The sequence below is a fragment of the Epinephelus lanceolatus genome, chromosome 13 (assembly GCF_041903045.1).
Source record: "Epinephelus lanceolatus isolate andai-2023 chromosome 13, ASM4190304v1, whole genome shotgun sequence".
In the NCBI taxonomy this organism is placed as follows: Eukaryota; Metazoa; Chordata; class Actinopteri; order Perciformes; family Serranidae; genus Epinephelus; species Epinephelus lanceolatus.
In genome coordinates, this window is record NC_135746.1 from 10,759,870 (window position 1) to 10,775,686 (window position 15,817).

At 40.7% G+C, this 15,817-nt stretch overlaps 1 protein-coding gene across 2 annotated transcripts in view; it reads left to right on the forward strand.

Moving 5' to 3' along the window:
- LOC117271205 (atypical kinase COQ8A, mitochondrial) overlaps positions 1–14,038 on the forward strand; it is a 30,961-nt gene extending 16,923 nt beyond the window's left edge. The window contains exons 7-17 of one of the 2 annotated variants that reach the window (XM_033649338.2): positions 696–761; positions 1,789–1,917; positions 5,971–6,056; positions 6,154–6,294; positions 6,642–6,723; positions 6,824–6,917; positions 8,177–8,318; positions 8,626–8,733; positions 8,875–8,940; positions 10,177–10,263; positions 11,137–14,038. In XM_033649338.2, the coding sequence (XP_033505229.1) occupies positions 696–761; positions 1,789–1,917; positions 5,971–6,056; positions 6,154–6,294; positions 6,642–6,723; positions 6,824–6,917; positions 8,177–8,318; positions 8,626–8,733; positions 8,875–8,940; positions 10,177–10,263; positions 11,137–11,433 (1,298 nt within the window). In that variant the 3' untranslated portion in view covers positions 11,434–14,038. Of the gene's footprint in view, positions 1–695; positions 771–1,788; positions 1,918–5,970; positions 6,057–6,153; positions 6,295–6,641; positions 6,724–6,823; positions 6,918–8,176; positions 8,319–8,625; positions 8,734–8,874; positions 8,941–10,176; positions 10,264–11,136 lie in introns of both variants that reach the window. The other variant, XM_033649337.2, reaches the window with a different exon arrangement.
- Positions 14,039–15,817: the final 1,779 nt, after the last annotated feature.

The window sequence follows — 15,817 nt, forward strand, 5'->3', positions numbered from 1 at the left end:
GCCCACATTTAAGAGGACTGTTTGCAGTGGAAACGCTAGGGTCTAGCTACCATGTCTGAAGGGTTACTGTTGGTTCCAAAGGTACCATACTGAAAGTGTTTGGTGGGAACGGGGCTTATACTGTAATGGGAAAATGCACAGCCCATCAGCGTTGTTAATATATTGTTTTTTTCAAAAGCCATGGACCTCTACTTAATGAGTGCATTATGACTGTTTTACAGTTTTTTAAAAGCAATGACCACACCTGGAGTAAAAAAAAACTGCCATTTGCTTGTATTTGACGGCAGTTTTTGATGCCTTTGGAAATTCACCATAATCAGATTTTTTTTTGGTGAAATCTGTCAGCCTGTGCCCACATACAGGACCTACATTTCTGTCCAGTTTAGACAAAAACAGGACAAAAGGTTTAACAAAAAGGTTGATCTCTGTAGGGATCCTTTCCATAATGTTGTCAGACACTTATAATAACAATCTGAGCCTGCCAGTGGCAAAAACAAACAATTTTAGTGGGTGTAAATCGACAGTGTGAGCATGCCAAGTTGTTATTTTGCAGGCTGCAGCACTCTCCCTCAACACTGGATCAGTTTCAAAAGTTACTGTTCCCATTAGTCCTCCAGGTTGAAAAGTACCGAAGTTACCCTTTGTGCCACTCCACATTAATTGTGTTGTTGTTGCTGTCTTTGTATTTCCGCCAGGTCTAGCTGTAGGTTTGGGGATCGGAGCACTTGCAGAAGTTGCCAAGAAGACCATGAGACATAATGGTGCGGCAGGTAACGAGACTAACACACCCACGCTTGCACAGCTTCCACGGCTAACATTTTCTTAACCACACAGCTGCACATAAAAAGGCTGTGATTGCATTTGCATCGATGTTCAGGTATTTATGAGATTCAAATGTTTGAATTCTGTGTTTAAATTGTGAAATTTTGAAGTCTTACAGCAGGTTAATCCTGTCTAGGACTGTACAAGGCCAGTTTCACCGTTGTCATGCTGCATGGTTCAGAATGTGTTGTGCCATGGCTTTGTGTAGGCAGAAAAATGAGCAAAGTAAATAAAGTAGGCCGCGTCTTGGCCGAGTTTTTTGCCTGCAAGGACCGGTTTTTCTGTTTCTGTTTATTATTAGACTTTGCAGCTGCCTTCCTGATGAATAGCGCCACTGTAAAAGCTAGCATCATTCACTGCCCATCCTTCTTGCATGTTGGTACACGCTGCACACGTTGTGTATGTCAACCGAACGCAGTTAGCAATCAGGCTGCCTCCCACACCAACCTGCCAGCTAAACAGACATTCTTGCTCTGCACAGCGAGCCTGCTAATCCCAAAACAGAGCTAAGCTGAAGCAGCGTACGGGCGTAAATCTGTGGCATTTGTGCGTCTGTTTCTGAGCATTTGTCTGAGTGTGCGTTAATCCCAGCAGGGACGAACTCAACACACTCGTAAGTGTGTGTGTGTGTGTGGTAAATCTCTGCTAAAGCCTCTGAAGGCAGCTTCAGACACACTAAAACACACTACCTGACGACCTACTGACACATATACACACAGACACACACATCTACTAAGGCAAGGCCGTATACACATGCACATATTTTATATAACCTTGAACCTTAAGCTAGTGATATTGAGATTGATCATTCCAAATCACCTGTTCATAAAACAAAAAACAGTTGCATAGCTACAGATGTAGATAAAACTTTAGCTCTCAAGTATGACTTCAGTGTTGAGACAGGTTGTCAGAGGAGGCATTGTACGCAACAGGAACCAACATCCTCTCTGTTTTGTTCTTTTGCAGCTGACTCTAAAAAAGCTGTTCTGGACTCCAGCCCCTTCCTGAACGAGGCCAACGCCGAACGCATTGTCAGAACCCTGTGTAAAGTGAGAGGAGCTGCATTAAAACTGGGACAAATGCTCAGCATTCAAGGTGTGTGACAAACACATACTGTACATACATCAAGCATGCCGTAGAAGTTGGTGTTACCAGTGTTACATGCAAGCGGCACCCTCCAGGGCTGAATAATGAAGCCCATACGGAAGTGACAAGGCTGGCTCCAGAAGCCAATCAATCCTCATAGACCCCAACTTTATAGTAGATATAAACATGTTTACAGCCTGGTACAAAAACAGTTTTGGTGTCTAAAGCTAATATCCCCAAGTCATGACAACTGTACAAAGGTGAATTTTTCTATAACTCACCCGCTTACATTTTATTAAGGCTTAAAGTTACTCAAAATGAAGGACGTGGTGGCATTGAGTGACAGGCTGTCTGATAGTGTATTTGGCTTCTCAGTCAGATCCACCCCCGCTCCTTCACAGCTCCAGCCTCTCGCCCAGATATAGTCACGTCTTGCCCCAAAAAAGCAAGATGGCGATGGCCAAAATGCCAAACTTGAGACTTTAAAACACGAGTCCACAAATCAGTGGGGCCAACACAGCAGCTACAGCCATTATTTTTAGAGTCTGTGGTTGCAAGGTGTTTGGGTACACTCTGATTACATTATGCCCACCACCCCCACCATCATTTTGACTGAGTAGCAGAAGTCAGATTTCACTCATATGGTTGAGTTGACTGACAGGAGAATTTGGTGTAAAAAAAACAAAAAACAAATTCACCTATTTGGAAATATTTTGGATTTAAACCCGGTGCTCATAGGGAACCTGAATATGCTAATAAAGGGAAAGGAGTTGGTTACATCGCTAAGAAGTTGGAGGTGTGCAGCTTGTCGCCTGCAGCTTCTCTTCTTCCATTACTCCCTGCAATATTTCAAACTGATCTGTTGTCAACAAATGCCAAAAATGAGCATTGTCTTGTTTTATAGGTGCACTTTTGTTGAACAGTAGAGGTAGTGCTAATCTCACTGACACATGCATTGCATTTCCTGTGAATACTACATAATACAAGTCAACTCGTGTTTCGCCAGTTAAATGCTTTTGAAGTGAAGCTGCAGCAGGAGGAAATGTTTGGTTTGTATCAGCAGTGATGTACTACAGCACTATTTTTGTGTAAAATTAAGTAAAAGCTGTAATTAGGGATGCATTGATGTTTAAAATAACAATTCTGGCCAATACTGATTCCGATGTTGTTTTGTTGTTGTTTATTTTGTTTTTGTTGTTATTTATTCCCCCTTTTCTGCCAGGGAAACAAAAAATCTTTCTCATACATTAGAAAACATTACACTAACTTTGGATGAGCACAATTTCTCTTTCAAACAACCATATTTATTAAAGTTTCTCACCAAAAACTACATTTTACAGGATTACATTAGAACACATCATGGGAGTGTTGTTATAACTTACCTTCGACCAATGCTCATTTTACAGAGGAGAGCTTAAATGCACCATAATTTAACTCGGCACAACCTGCGTTAGCTGTTAATTCTGGCCATCAGCTGCTAATAGCTAACGTTAACCAGCTCTCCTCCTGCTGATGTCAACATGGATATGATGTTCACAATGCAGCTTTATCAGGGAAACACTAGAGTGCGTCCCCTGGTGCACAGAAAGTGAGTGTACTGCATCTTGTCTTCCTGGGAAGATCTCTCCCTGTCCCAAACATGTTTTCTATTGTCTCCAGGACGACCAGACACCGAGAGTTCGGAGCCCTGCTTTTAGCCTGGGCAAAATTGATGTGACACAACGGAGAAACATTGGCCGCTGCCGTTAGTGAATGTAATCTTATTTGCTGATAGGTTGATGGCAGTCAACAAGGCGAATACTGGCTGATAGTAAAGTGTGACCAATGATACAGTGTTCCCCTAATAAGACGATCAACTGTGGGGAAAATGTCCCCACTGTGCATCTCTATCAGACATCTGACTCAGTACAGATGAAGTGGTGTTTTGGTGAGCTGTAGATGCCTTCCTGTATGCTTTGTCAGTGCTTTGATATCGACCCTTTCCCACACACAAACACGCAGGTAGCAGCAGCTGAGAATCAGCCGTAATGTAGGTTAATATTAGCTTGTGTTTGGCACACATTCACCAGACAAAGTTCAAGAGCGGCAGGCCGGTGGCCGTAAACATTCTGGCACAGAGTTCGCCTGGATCACGTAACAGCACTAAACACATCATTAATTTTGTTTATCTCTGTTGTCCCTGCTGCCTGACCTTGGCTGCTGACCCTTGCTCTTTGGCATTCACATACTGAGCTTATAACATATTAGTGTACACTTTACACAGACAGTTAAGCGGAGTGAGTGCGATAAATCCCCAAAATTGTAATAGGTGAGAAAAGGACACTGGCAGCCCAGTGTGTGCTAACCAGGACTCAGCACACTGGACTGACCTTGTGTACATGAGTGCGGTTATTTGCAGAACTGGCACAGCTTTACTCTGTCGCCAAGGTGGCAACAAGTTGATTCTCAAATCTAAAATGGATAAAAAGGTCACAGTAATCTACCGTGGCTAGACACACACACTCAAGTCCCAGCTCTACTTACAGAGAGTGAACAAGGTTGAAAGACTTAGAGAATCTTACAGAATAATAGAGAACACTAAAACATGGCTGGAGTCAAGTATATCTGGATGATGAAAGTCACCACAGTGGCCTTTGTGCACTGCTGACATTTATCTGTCAGGGCAGGAATTCAGTTGTGGCCGGATGATTGTGCGTCCAACCATTGTGCCCTTTAGCCCCGCTCCAAAATAGTGTCAACCTTGAGGGGACTGAAGCTATTTTAAAACTGATAATTGAGTTTAAAGTGCTGATTATTTATATCATCAGCACTATCAGCCAAGATAATATTTGTAGCTGCCAAAATAAGCTTTTAATGGAATAAAGTATTATTGACTGTAATTAAACCTGGAATCTTTAGCCCCGTTTCACCGAGCAGTTCAGTTCAGTTCAGTTCAGTTCAGTGCAGTTCAGTTCAGTTGATTTCTGTTTCGGCTGTGAAAAGTTGTGGATGGTACCAGTGGAATCGTTCCAAACATCCCCATTTTTGGTCCCCCCTCTGTTGGGGTACCTAGCACACAGATCTGGTACTAAAAGGTGGAGCTGTGAACACTGCAGTCTGTTGATTGATCAATAGAGGACGGTCACTCTGCTCAGGACTGAGTTAGTTTTGAGGCTCATGTAACCACTGTTCATACTTTCGAGAGTTTTATTAGTAAACTGTAACTTTAAAATGAAAGGATGTTTTGCTGAGGTGAAGACATAAATCAATCAACACACCTTAAATTTCACTGTGACAACTTTGACCATCACTTTAGTTTTTATATGACACACTTTTATTAATGAGTGGATCTTCAAGCGTTACTATATATTAATTTCGACTGGATTATGTGAACTGCATATATTCTAATCCTCACTCTGAGGAAGAAGAAGCATTGTGGAGTGTTGTTCCTGTGGGCTGCAGCAACACTAAACCCCTGAGCTTGCCTGAGAAGGACTAAATGCACAAACTTGCTATTTTTAAATATCCCATGGAGAGAGACTCTCACTGCAGCCTGTTTGATTTTGTTCTGAACATGTCAGCATGCAGCCTCGTTCTGTGGATGATAAACCAGGTGCAGACTGATACAGGAGGAAATACAGTGAGTGCTGGACGGAGCAGTGAGTGACAACAACCCCGTCCACATTAAATGGTACTGTTTGTGGTGGAAACACTAGGGTCTAGGTACCATGTCTGAAGGGTTACTGTTGGTTCCAAAGGTACCATACTGAAAGTGTTTGGTGGAAACGGGGCTTTTGTGATTTCACTTGACCACATACAATTTTCTGGCTTACACTGTCATGTTTGACAAAGCTCGGCTGAATAACGACATTTTAGCCCATCAGTTTTGTTGATTATATTGTTTTTTTGAAAGCTATGAACCTATTTAAGGAGTGCATTGTGTCATGTATAAGAGTTTTAGAGGCATCTAAAAGCAATGACCACACCTGGATTAAAAAATTGCAATCTGCCAGCCTGCACCTACATACCAGACCTGTATTTCTGTCCAGTTTAGACAAACGCACGTGTGTTTCTGTATTTCAGATGACGCATTCATCAACCCGCAACTCGCCAAGATCTTTGAGCGTGTAAGACAGAGCGCTGACTTCATGCCAATCAAACAAATGACAGTAAGGGTCTTTTCTTTTTCTTTAACTGGGGAATATAATTGGATAAGGTATATTTTAACTGATGATGTAATTATCAACTACTTGTGTCCCTCTGTAGAAAGCACTCAACAGTGACTTGGGTCCTAACTGGAGAGACAAGCTGGAGTCGTTTGAGGACCGTCCGTTTGCAGCCGCGTCCATCGGCCAAGTTCACCTGGCGAGGATGAAGGATGGCAGGGAGGTGGCCATGAAAATACAGGTACACTGTGAACGTGTGTGTACACTACAGTCTCATGTTATTAAGAGAAACACTGTAACTGGAGAGTGTGTCACATTTGTTTATCCTCTTTGTTTTTCTCAAACATGCGGTCAGAGAGAAACCACACATAATCTGACCTCTCTGGTCTGTTACTGACTTTGTTTACAGAACACAGATGAGTGTAGAAATCAGAGGCATTAAAAAACAGTAAATAGATTATGTGTAAAATGTGATTACGATTAAGGAGACTACAGAAGAGTTAATAACATGTCAACATGGTGTACTTCCCCTCCACATTTTATGAGCAAATTAAAGTAATAAATGTGTCTTCCTCTGTTTGTACCCAGTACCCCGGTGTGGCTCAGAGTATCAACAGTGACGTCAACAACTTGATGACGGTGCTGAATATGAGCAATGCCCTGCCCGAAGGTACACATTCAAACACAAACACAATCACGCTCACCTTCTCATTAATACACGAGCAGCACACACATGCACAGCTGCCCTCATTGTCTTTGTCTCTCTTTAGGTCTGTTTCCAGAGCACCTGATAGACGTGATGAGTAGAGAGCTGGCACTGGAGTGTGATTATGTTAGAGAAGCCCAGTGTGCAAAGAAGTTCAGGTGAGTGTTATGTAGCATATGTCTAACATGTGGCGTGGAAGCTACGTGGCACATAAGTGGAGCAGAGTTGGTTTTCACCTGCTTCACAGACTGTTTCTTTAGTGTGTGGTTGCTGCCAGCTTCACTGTCTGTGTATTGAGTTTTGCCAAGTGATCATGCAGTTGGTTATGGAGGGTTTGGAAGCCACTGCATCTGTGTCCCCTGTGCTTTGGCTGTTAGGGCCCTGACACACCAAGCTGACGGTTGGTCCTTAGTCAGTGCCAGGCTGTTGTCCCTCATTGGCCCCTGTCAGCTTTTCTTTTGGCCGATTCAGCATGTTGAATCAGCTTTGGTGACGGCAGAGCCCGTTGTTAAATAAAATGACTCTGATTGGCAGTTCAGCTCAGCTCATGAGAAGAGAAATGGGGGTGAGGAAAGTAAACAAACAGCTTAAGTTAAGAGGGAGTGAGACCAAACAAACTTGTTACATCAGTTAAGATTATCTATCTTTAGCCATTGAGCTTCTGAGCAGAATGTTTCGTGATGGTTTGTGTTGTTCACTTGCGCACGTAAATGCGTTGTTGTTTCAACACTGGGTTGTGTTGTTAATGTGCTAACTGGCTAACTAGCATCAAAGACGGTCATCCAGTTTCCCTGTTTGAGTGACGATTACAATCTGGTGGTTTGGAGAATTACTTCCTTTCATGCAGGGCCAGAACGTACATGCTGGTTGGCCGTCAAAAGACGCAGCAGCGGGCCTTTGTCGCCGCTAGTTTTCTGAAGACAGTTTGGTGTGTCTGGGCCGTAGATTCCAGCAGCCCTCTCTCTCAATACCGGGCCAATTTCATAAATTGTTGTCCCCATTAGTCACTCAAAAACATGGGAAAAAAGCCTACTCCTAAAGCATCACTTGTTATTTTCTAACAGTGTTATACGTTGTACATATGTTTATATTTCATCAGTGCTCAGGAATTAAACACAAAAACATGTAAAAATAGGATCCAGGTTGAAAGGTGCTGGAGTTACCCTTTAATTCTAGGGCTAACTGCACCCTGACCCACATTGGAGTTTAATTTATGGCTTGATATAACTCTTAACACCATCGCTGTGGTGCGTAATGTGCTGTCTCTATGTTATGGAACACATAGCAGTACAGAGATTCATATTACACTCTTTGGTTTCAGGTCACAATATAGATATAGATTTACAGACTCTGGATGGACTACCTGCCTACCTAACCTGGATTTATGTCTTTGTATTTGTTCATCTGTCTGACCCAGAGAGCTACTGAAGGACCATCCGTTCTTCTACGTGCCAGAGGTGATAGACGAGCTGTCCGGTGGCCATGTCCTGACTACAGAGCTTGTCTCAGGGTTTCCCCTCGACCAGGCTGAGAACCTCACACAGGAGCTGAAGAACGAGGTACAGCTGACAAAGCAGACAGATGAAGGCATCATTAGATGTTTAGCAGACTAATGTGTGTGTTCATCTTGAGTGGAAAGCTAATTCAATGTGTTCAGGGGGTGTATGTGTGTATGTATGTGTGTTTGTGGTAGACAGAACTAGTTTCTTTCTGATCAGTAAATACAAAGGTGGATGCATCTCTGGTGGCAGAACTGGGAACTCTTTCTGCCGCCACCTGTCTCTGTTTTTACCCCCTCCCCTCTCCTTTCATTTCCTCCCATAAATCCCAGCTTTTCTTACATCCTGGTGTTTGTGTCTGTTTCAGATCTGTGAGAACATCTTGATGTTGTGCCTCAGAGAGCTGTTTGAGTTCAGGTACATGCAGACTGACCCGAACTGGTCCAACTTCTTCTATGATCCACAGACACACAGGGTGAGTCTGCCTACAGCCTGAATACCACTGTTACTATAGTTACTTCTACTATGATTAATGATAAATACATCAATACGGCATTAACAGAGAGATTTGAGAGTAATGAAAATTAAAGGTGATCACTGGATTGTGTCTCTCCAGGTGGCGTTGCTGGACTTTGGAGCCACGAGAGGATTCGATCAGAGTTTCACAGATGTCTACATAGAGGTAAAATCAGTGAACCTCATTCTTACTTTTTTTTTTAACTTAGATTTCCAACAGTGCCGTATTTTTGATCACCAGAAACAACGCCCTCTGTTAACACACCTGTCACATCCCTATTGTTCTTGTTTATGTTTTGATTTGTTGCAGAAAAGACAATTTGAAACCTGAAGTGGAAACAAAACCAAAATTGTACTGTTTTTTTTTTAATTCCAACAGTGTCTTTATTGATTTTAACAACAATAAACAAAGACATACACATTCACGTGTACCAGTATGTGTATATATACATCCACAAACACGCAAAAAAGACACCTAAACAAAATCTCGTTATAGCCGCTGAAGATTTAACACATATGTAATCCAACCCCACCACTAAATATATATATATATGTATATGTATGTATGTGTGTGTGTGTATATATATATATATATATATATATATATATATATATATATATTTAAATTTGAAAATGAATAAAATTTAATTGTATTAATTTAATTTAATTTAATTTAATTTAATTTAATTAAAAATTAAAAAATAAAATAAAAATATAAAATGAAATAAAAGGAGTCATAAATTACAGGTTGAGGATCATGTTAGTGCAATACAATACACCTCAGTTTAAGTACACATTACAGTAACGTACAAATTTTGATAACAATTAAAGAAAAAACTTTGACAGATTTGGACATTGCAGAGGTTCACTTACAGCATATCCTCTGGTGCTTCCATCATGAACGGACCCCAGATGTTGTAGAAATGAGTGATTGATTACCCCTGATAGCTTATATAATTTTTTCCAGGGGCAGAGTTGTCGATAGTTCAGAAATCCATTTCCCCATACCCGGCCTACTGACTTTCTTCCAAGAAAGAGTAATAACTCTTTCAGACAATAACAGGCCCATTTCATTAAAAAAATATGTTTTCTCCTTCTACTGTTGTGATTGGCTGGATATAAACCAAGTATAAAAAGCTTTGAGTCTAGAGGTATTTTTATGGATAATATGATGGATTCTGTCTCACTGCTTCCCAGAACTCTTTTATTTGAGCACACTGCCAAAAACAGTGGAAGAGTGTACTTACTGTGGTTTATTTGTAAGTGAATGCTTGAAAAATTGAAACACACCTCAGTTATAAGATTTTTTTGCCATGCATGAGATATTGAAACATGCCTGAGAGATGGAGACAGAGACATTGAAGTGATGGTGGTAACAGTCATCACCTGTTTGTGATTGTAGATAATCCATTCAGCTGCCGAAGGAGACAGAGAGGGAGTGCTGAAAAAATCTATCGAGATGAAGTTCCTGACTGGGTATGAGTCCAAGGTAAATATCTCTTTATTTGTCTGTGTACTCCACACATACAATGGCTGTAAATGTTGGCATTGGTACAGCTGTACCAAGAGAAACAGGACGTAGTGGTGACAGAAACTGAAAACAAAAACATCAGTGGTTGTAGTGAAACTGACATAAGCATCCAACGAGAGATGTGGATTTGGAGATTGTTTCATCTGTCATGAAAGAATAGTTTCACCAATTGAAGTGGGTTGCATGAGGTACTTATCCATAGTCAGTGTATTAGTAGATGTTGGTCAGCACACCCCCAGTACTGCCATGGAAGCTAAGCAATACACTGCTGTGGATGGGGGCAGCAACAAAATATATTTTAACCATCTAAAAAAGTCCTACCTATAAAATTAAGTAACAGTACACGTTATATTGAGAATATTTTCACTGCTTTACCTTGCTGCGACAGCGATTTCTAAAGAGGAACTGAAACAATTTTGTCGCCAGACTCCATTGAGAAAAAGAGTAATTTTAGCTTGCTGAACACAGGAGCTGCTGGTCTACAGCTGCCTCAGTTAGTTAGTTTTTTTTGTGTTATTGCGTGACTTATGTGTTTAAAACGGTTAGTTCAGACTCCCCAAAAGTCACATAATAACACAAACAAACTAAGTGTTTGAGGCAGCGGTAGACCAGCAGCTCCTGTATTCAGCAAGCTAAAATTGCTGTTTTTCTCAATGGAGTCTGGTGGCTTTGACGAGAGCATAAATAGGGAACTGATTAAGTTAATTCAGCGAAGTAAAGCAGTGAAAATATTCTCCTTTACTCCTTTTTTAAACCAGACCTATTTGACTGTGTAGACTGGTCATTGGCTGAGACGAAACATGCAATGTGTTTTTCTCTCCCTGTATCCAGGCAATGATAAATGCCCATGTGGACGCGGTGATGATCCTCGGCGAGGCCTTTGCCTCCACAGAGGAATTTGAATTTGGCTCCCAGTCCACCACAGAGAGAATCCACAACCTCATCCCTGTGATGCTCAAACACCGACTCACTCCACCTCCTGAGGAGACGTACTCACTCCACCGTAAGATGGGAGGCTCATTTCTCATCTGCTCTCGGCTGGATGCAAAGCTGCGGTGTAAGGACATGTTCCAAGCAGCATATCAGAAGTACTGGGAAGGACGCACGCCGCCCTCTCAGTCAGCCTAAGCTCATCCCAAGTGTCAGGCGATTTGATGGACGGATCCTGGGGCCAACGGACGGCAAGTGCAAGTCGGCAGCGAGATCGTGGTGTGGGGACGCACAACTGCAAAGCAGAGGCCGTGTTACCAGCTAGTAACTGGTTATCGAGCACCAGCATATGTTTCCCATTTTAGGTACCCGGCTACAATTGAGAGGTGCTTATTTACAGCCATCATGTCTTTGTTTGAGAGGCAGCAGCAACATCTGGAGTGCTTTTTATATTTATATATATATATATATATATATATATTTTTATATATATATATATATATATATATTTTTATATATATATATATATATATATATATATATATTTTTTTTTTTATATATATATATATATATATATATATATATATATATATGTATGGCCCTGAGAGGACAGACTGAAAAGACTGAGGAGGATGGAGGGAGAGAGACAAACAGCCTTGCGTTAGTAGTTAATGTGTAAAATGAATGTAAAAAAAGTTGGAATTTCATTGCTTTCAAGATGATTCTTGCATTTTCATGTGTTTTGCTTTGCTGTGTTTTGAAAAATCAGTTTGCAATCTGCCAGAAACATCACAGGTGAAAACATCAAACAATGACTGTATTAAAGAAGAGGACTAAACTCTTTATGTAAACCCACAGTCACATAATAGAAGGGGTCAGTACAATACAGAGGCAGTATGAGTCACAGAATTGGCCAGGACCAACATGTCTGGGAAGTTTGATTAGCTTGTCTGGATATGAATAATAAGGCTTGGTCTAAATATAGACAGCAGAATACATGTTGAAGTTTTGATATGAACAAAATTGTTTTTTGAGATGTTGCCAAGCGATCAAGTTCGGGATGATTTACCCATTTATAGAAAATGTGACAAACTGGAATTTGTCAGCATTCACACACAAGGAGGGCTAAGTTTGAACTCATGTATGTGTAGTTCTCTGTCAGTGTAGCCATAAAGATTTCAGTTGCTGTTAATAGCTTTAAGCTTTTAAGGGAGGCTTTCTGTAGGCAGAACATTGATTCAAACTGTCGGTCTGTTTCAAATGAACATTAACATGACATTCAGGATCTATATGTGTCAGTGAACCTCGGGTTAAAGGTACAGTGTGTAGGATTTAGGGGGATATACTAGTAGAAATGGAATATAGGTTTTGTTTAATGTATAAGCACTATTTTTTTTTTTTTTTTACGTTGAACTGCTTTATTCAGTGTTTTTACCGGTGTAAATCACTGTGTCTGTTTGTTTCGGAGAGGAAGAGACCGCTGCGGAAAATTTGGCTCCCAGTGAAAACCTCCTGAACGTCTGGATCTTTAGTTATCCGGGAAAAAAGGACACATTTGCAAGTGCTGGGCTTGCGGCCTGTCTTCGACATGCCAAACAGTGTTTGGCTCCCGGTAAAACCCTCCTGAATATCTAGATCTTGAGTTGTCGAAGAAAAAATGTGAGCGCCAATTTGCTGGTGCAGGGCTAGCGGCCCGTCGTTGACATGCCGAACAGTGTCAGAAAAACAGATTTTTTTTAAAATGTAAAACTGCTTTATTCAGTATTTTTACCTGTTTAAAACACCGTGTCTGTTTGTTCTGGAGAGGAGGAAACCTCTGCGGATAATTTAGCTCCTGGTAAAAACCTTTCCAATATCTAGATGTTCCGTTACCTATGAAAAAAGCTGACCATACATTTGCGGACGCTGGGCTAGCGGCCCATCTTCAACTTGCACGACTGTTGGAAAAACACAGGTTTTTAAATGTAAAGCTGATTTATTCAGTGTTTTTACCTGTTTAAATCACTGCGTCTGTTTATTTGGGAGAGGAAGAGACCACTGTGGATAATTTGGCTCCTGGGACAAACCTCCTGAACAATGCACACCAAAGGAATACTAACCTGGAGAGGTTTAAGTTGTTTGTAATCTGCAGTCCTTTACTGCTGGGTACCACTAAATCCCCCTAAGTCTTGCACACTGTTTCTTTAAATGATGGTTTTACTCAGTCTTTTGGGATGAAATCTTTATATCTGTTCTTGCAGATTTTTTGTGTCCTATCTGATAATTTGTCTTCAGCAGATTTAGCTCATGAATTCCAGTTGATTACATGTGTTATCTCTTGAACTGTTGCAACGTATAGAAATGAAACCATATAGATCCATGTTGCTTACTGTAAGAGGTCTGACAGAACGACAGAGCACAGCCCACGTCTACCTGTGTTTAGTCATGAATGTTAATGAGCTGCCGGGATGGATGGAGCTCATCCTGATAGTGCACAAGCTCAGCTCGTGGGCTCACCTAGTTTTCCACAAGTCTGTAATCTCTCCAAGCCTCCGTGGGTGTGAAATCCTCCGTCACCTGGCTGGTGTGCAACTGTGAAACTTCTCTCAACTCTGCTGTGCGAATACAGTTATTATGGTCTCTGGTGTGAAGCAGAAAAACTGATGAAAAGAAAAAAAAAACAAGGTGCCTGTAGTTTCCAGATGATGGCTTTTAGCTTCTCGACTTTATATTTCATATCAAGACTTGGCGAAAAGATGGTTGAAGATTTCTAATCAAACTGAAAGTTGTGTATGGAAAGAGTAAATGTTTGATCTATACTTGTCATGTGGCTCTGTGTGGTTTTGTGTATGTGATCTGAACCTCTGTATTTTTCAGCTTGGACCCTTTTTTCACACTTCTTTCTTTGTTTCAGTGACTAATGGGAACAACAATTTAAAATGTCACTAGTGTCACATGATAAACAAAGACCCTTGGTTTTCTGTCCCTAAAAGCGATGCAGCTTTGACGTTTTGCGAAGTACGCGTATGTGCCGGACTCATCCATCAACATTTACAGCTAGTTGGTGGTGGGAATGTCTGACAAGGAAGTAAAGATAGCAGTTTTCTTATCTGTGGCTGTATCGCTATATAGACCCACCTATTTTAAACTACTTCAATAAAGTGGAAATGGAAATGAAAATTAAGTAAAATATGGAAAAGTTATGGAATTGTTTTGAAAATCCATTGGTAAAAATGTGTGGTAACCCTGTTTTTAAAAAGAATTGACCTAATTCCTCTCGTTTTAGCATCATGCAGATCTGGATAGTGGAACCAACAACACTCACATTTTGTTTTTGGCCAAGACGCTCAGAGCAGCAGATCCACTGTCTGCCAGCTAGCTGTCACTGTACCCTGGACGACATGGGGAAGTGACTATTTATCTAAGATTTGGAGGCATGGCTGAAACTGGCACAAGGGAACACATATGTAACCTAGGTCAATAGAGTGTTGCAGGGATGACTTTTTTTTGCAGGCTCACATGGAAGTTAGTGTCACCCTGGTTCCCTTATCAAAAAGCCAATGGGATTTTTGGATTATTGCAAAAATTAAACTGTGTGCAACCAAAAATTCATGATACTTATTATGTTAAGCAAGATTATCTTCATAAATGAACACTGATGTCATGAAGCATAAATGCAATTGCCATGAGTAAAAAGCTAACGTTAGGCTATAAACAAACTACATGACCTAATTTTGTCACCACAGCAAGACTGGAACAGCTGTGTACAAGACTGTAAAGCCGTGTTTGGAGTGACGTTCTGTAGTCTCATTTAGCTCACTTGTTAACTGCCTTTTTTAAGACACCTAGTTTCAAAATTCATGATTGGGGTATTTACTGACAAATTTTATGTCCCAGAACAAAATGTGAAAGTCTCTTAAGCTTGTGTTAACCACAGACCTAATTCAAGGCATCCAACAAAAAAAAGACCCATTCAAAACATCCACTGACTTTGAGACGAGGGAACTGATAGTGCTAAAATGCTAACTTATTTACGGGTGTTAGGACTCATTCCTGGGGCACTCCATATAGACCATTATTGAGTGGATGTTACAGTTGCATCACAGGAGTTGCTAGTGCATCTTGGCAGCAGAAGAAACAGTGGAAACCAGTAAGGAAACAGTTGAGAAACCTGGAATAAAAATGTCTGCTGCTGCTGCTGCTGCTGGGTTTCAGAACAATACAAAAAATAGAAAACTGTTGCAGAGGAAGCCGTTTGAAGCTGAAAGAATACCTTCACAGTAGCTATTATTTTATGGAAACAAAAAAAAATTACATAATGTTGCAATTTGTAGCTCTCCACTATTACAGCATGAAATAATATTAAGGCCTATATTTACATACACATTGTTCTAAAATGCATAAAACAATGAAATATAAGCTTTCACAAATGAAATATTAAACAAATAATAAATATATTGTAGACAAATAAATGACGTTTTTTTATATTAATTAGTATTGACAGTAACAGTATACATAATGCAACTGTTATTTTACTCTGTGTACTGTCCCTTTAAGAAATGCTGTCAGTGTGCCTGTCTGTAGCGCCGCGTGCTGGTGACAA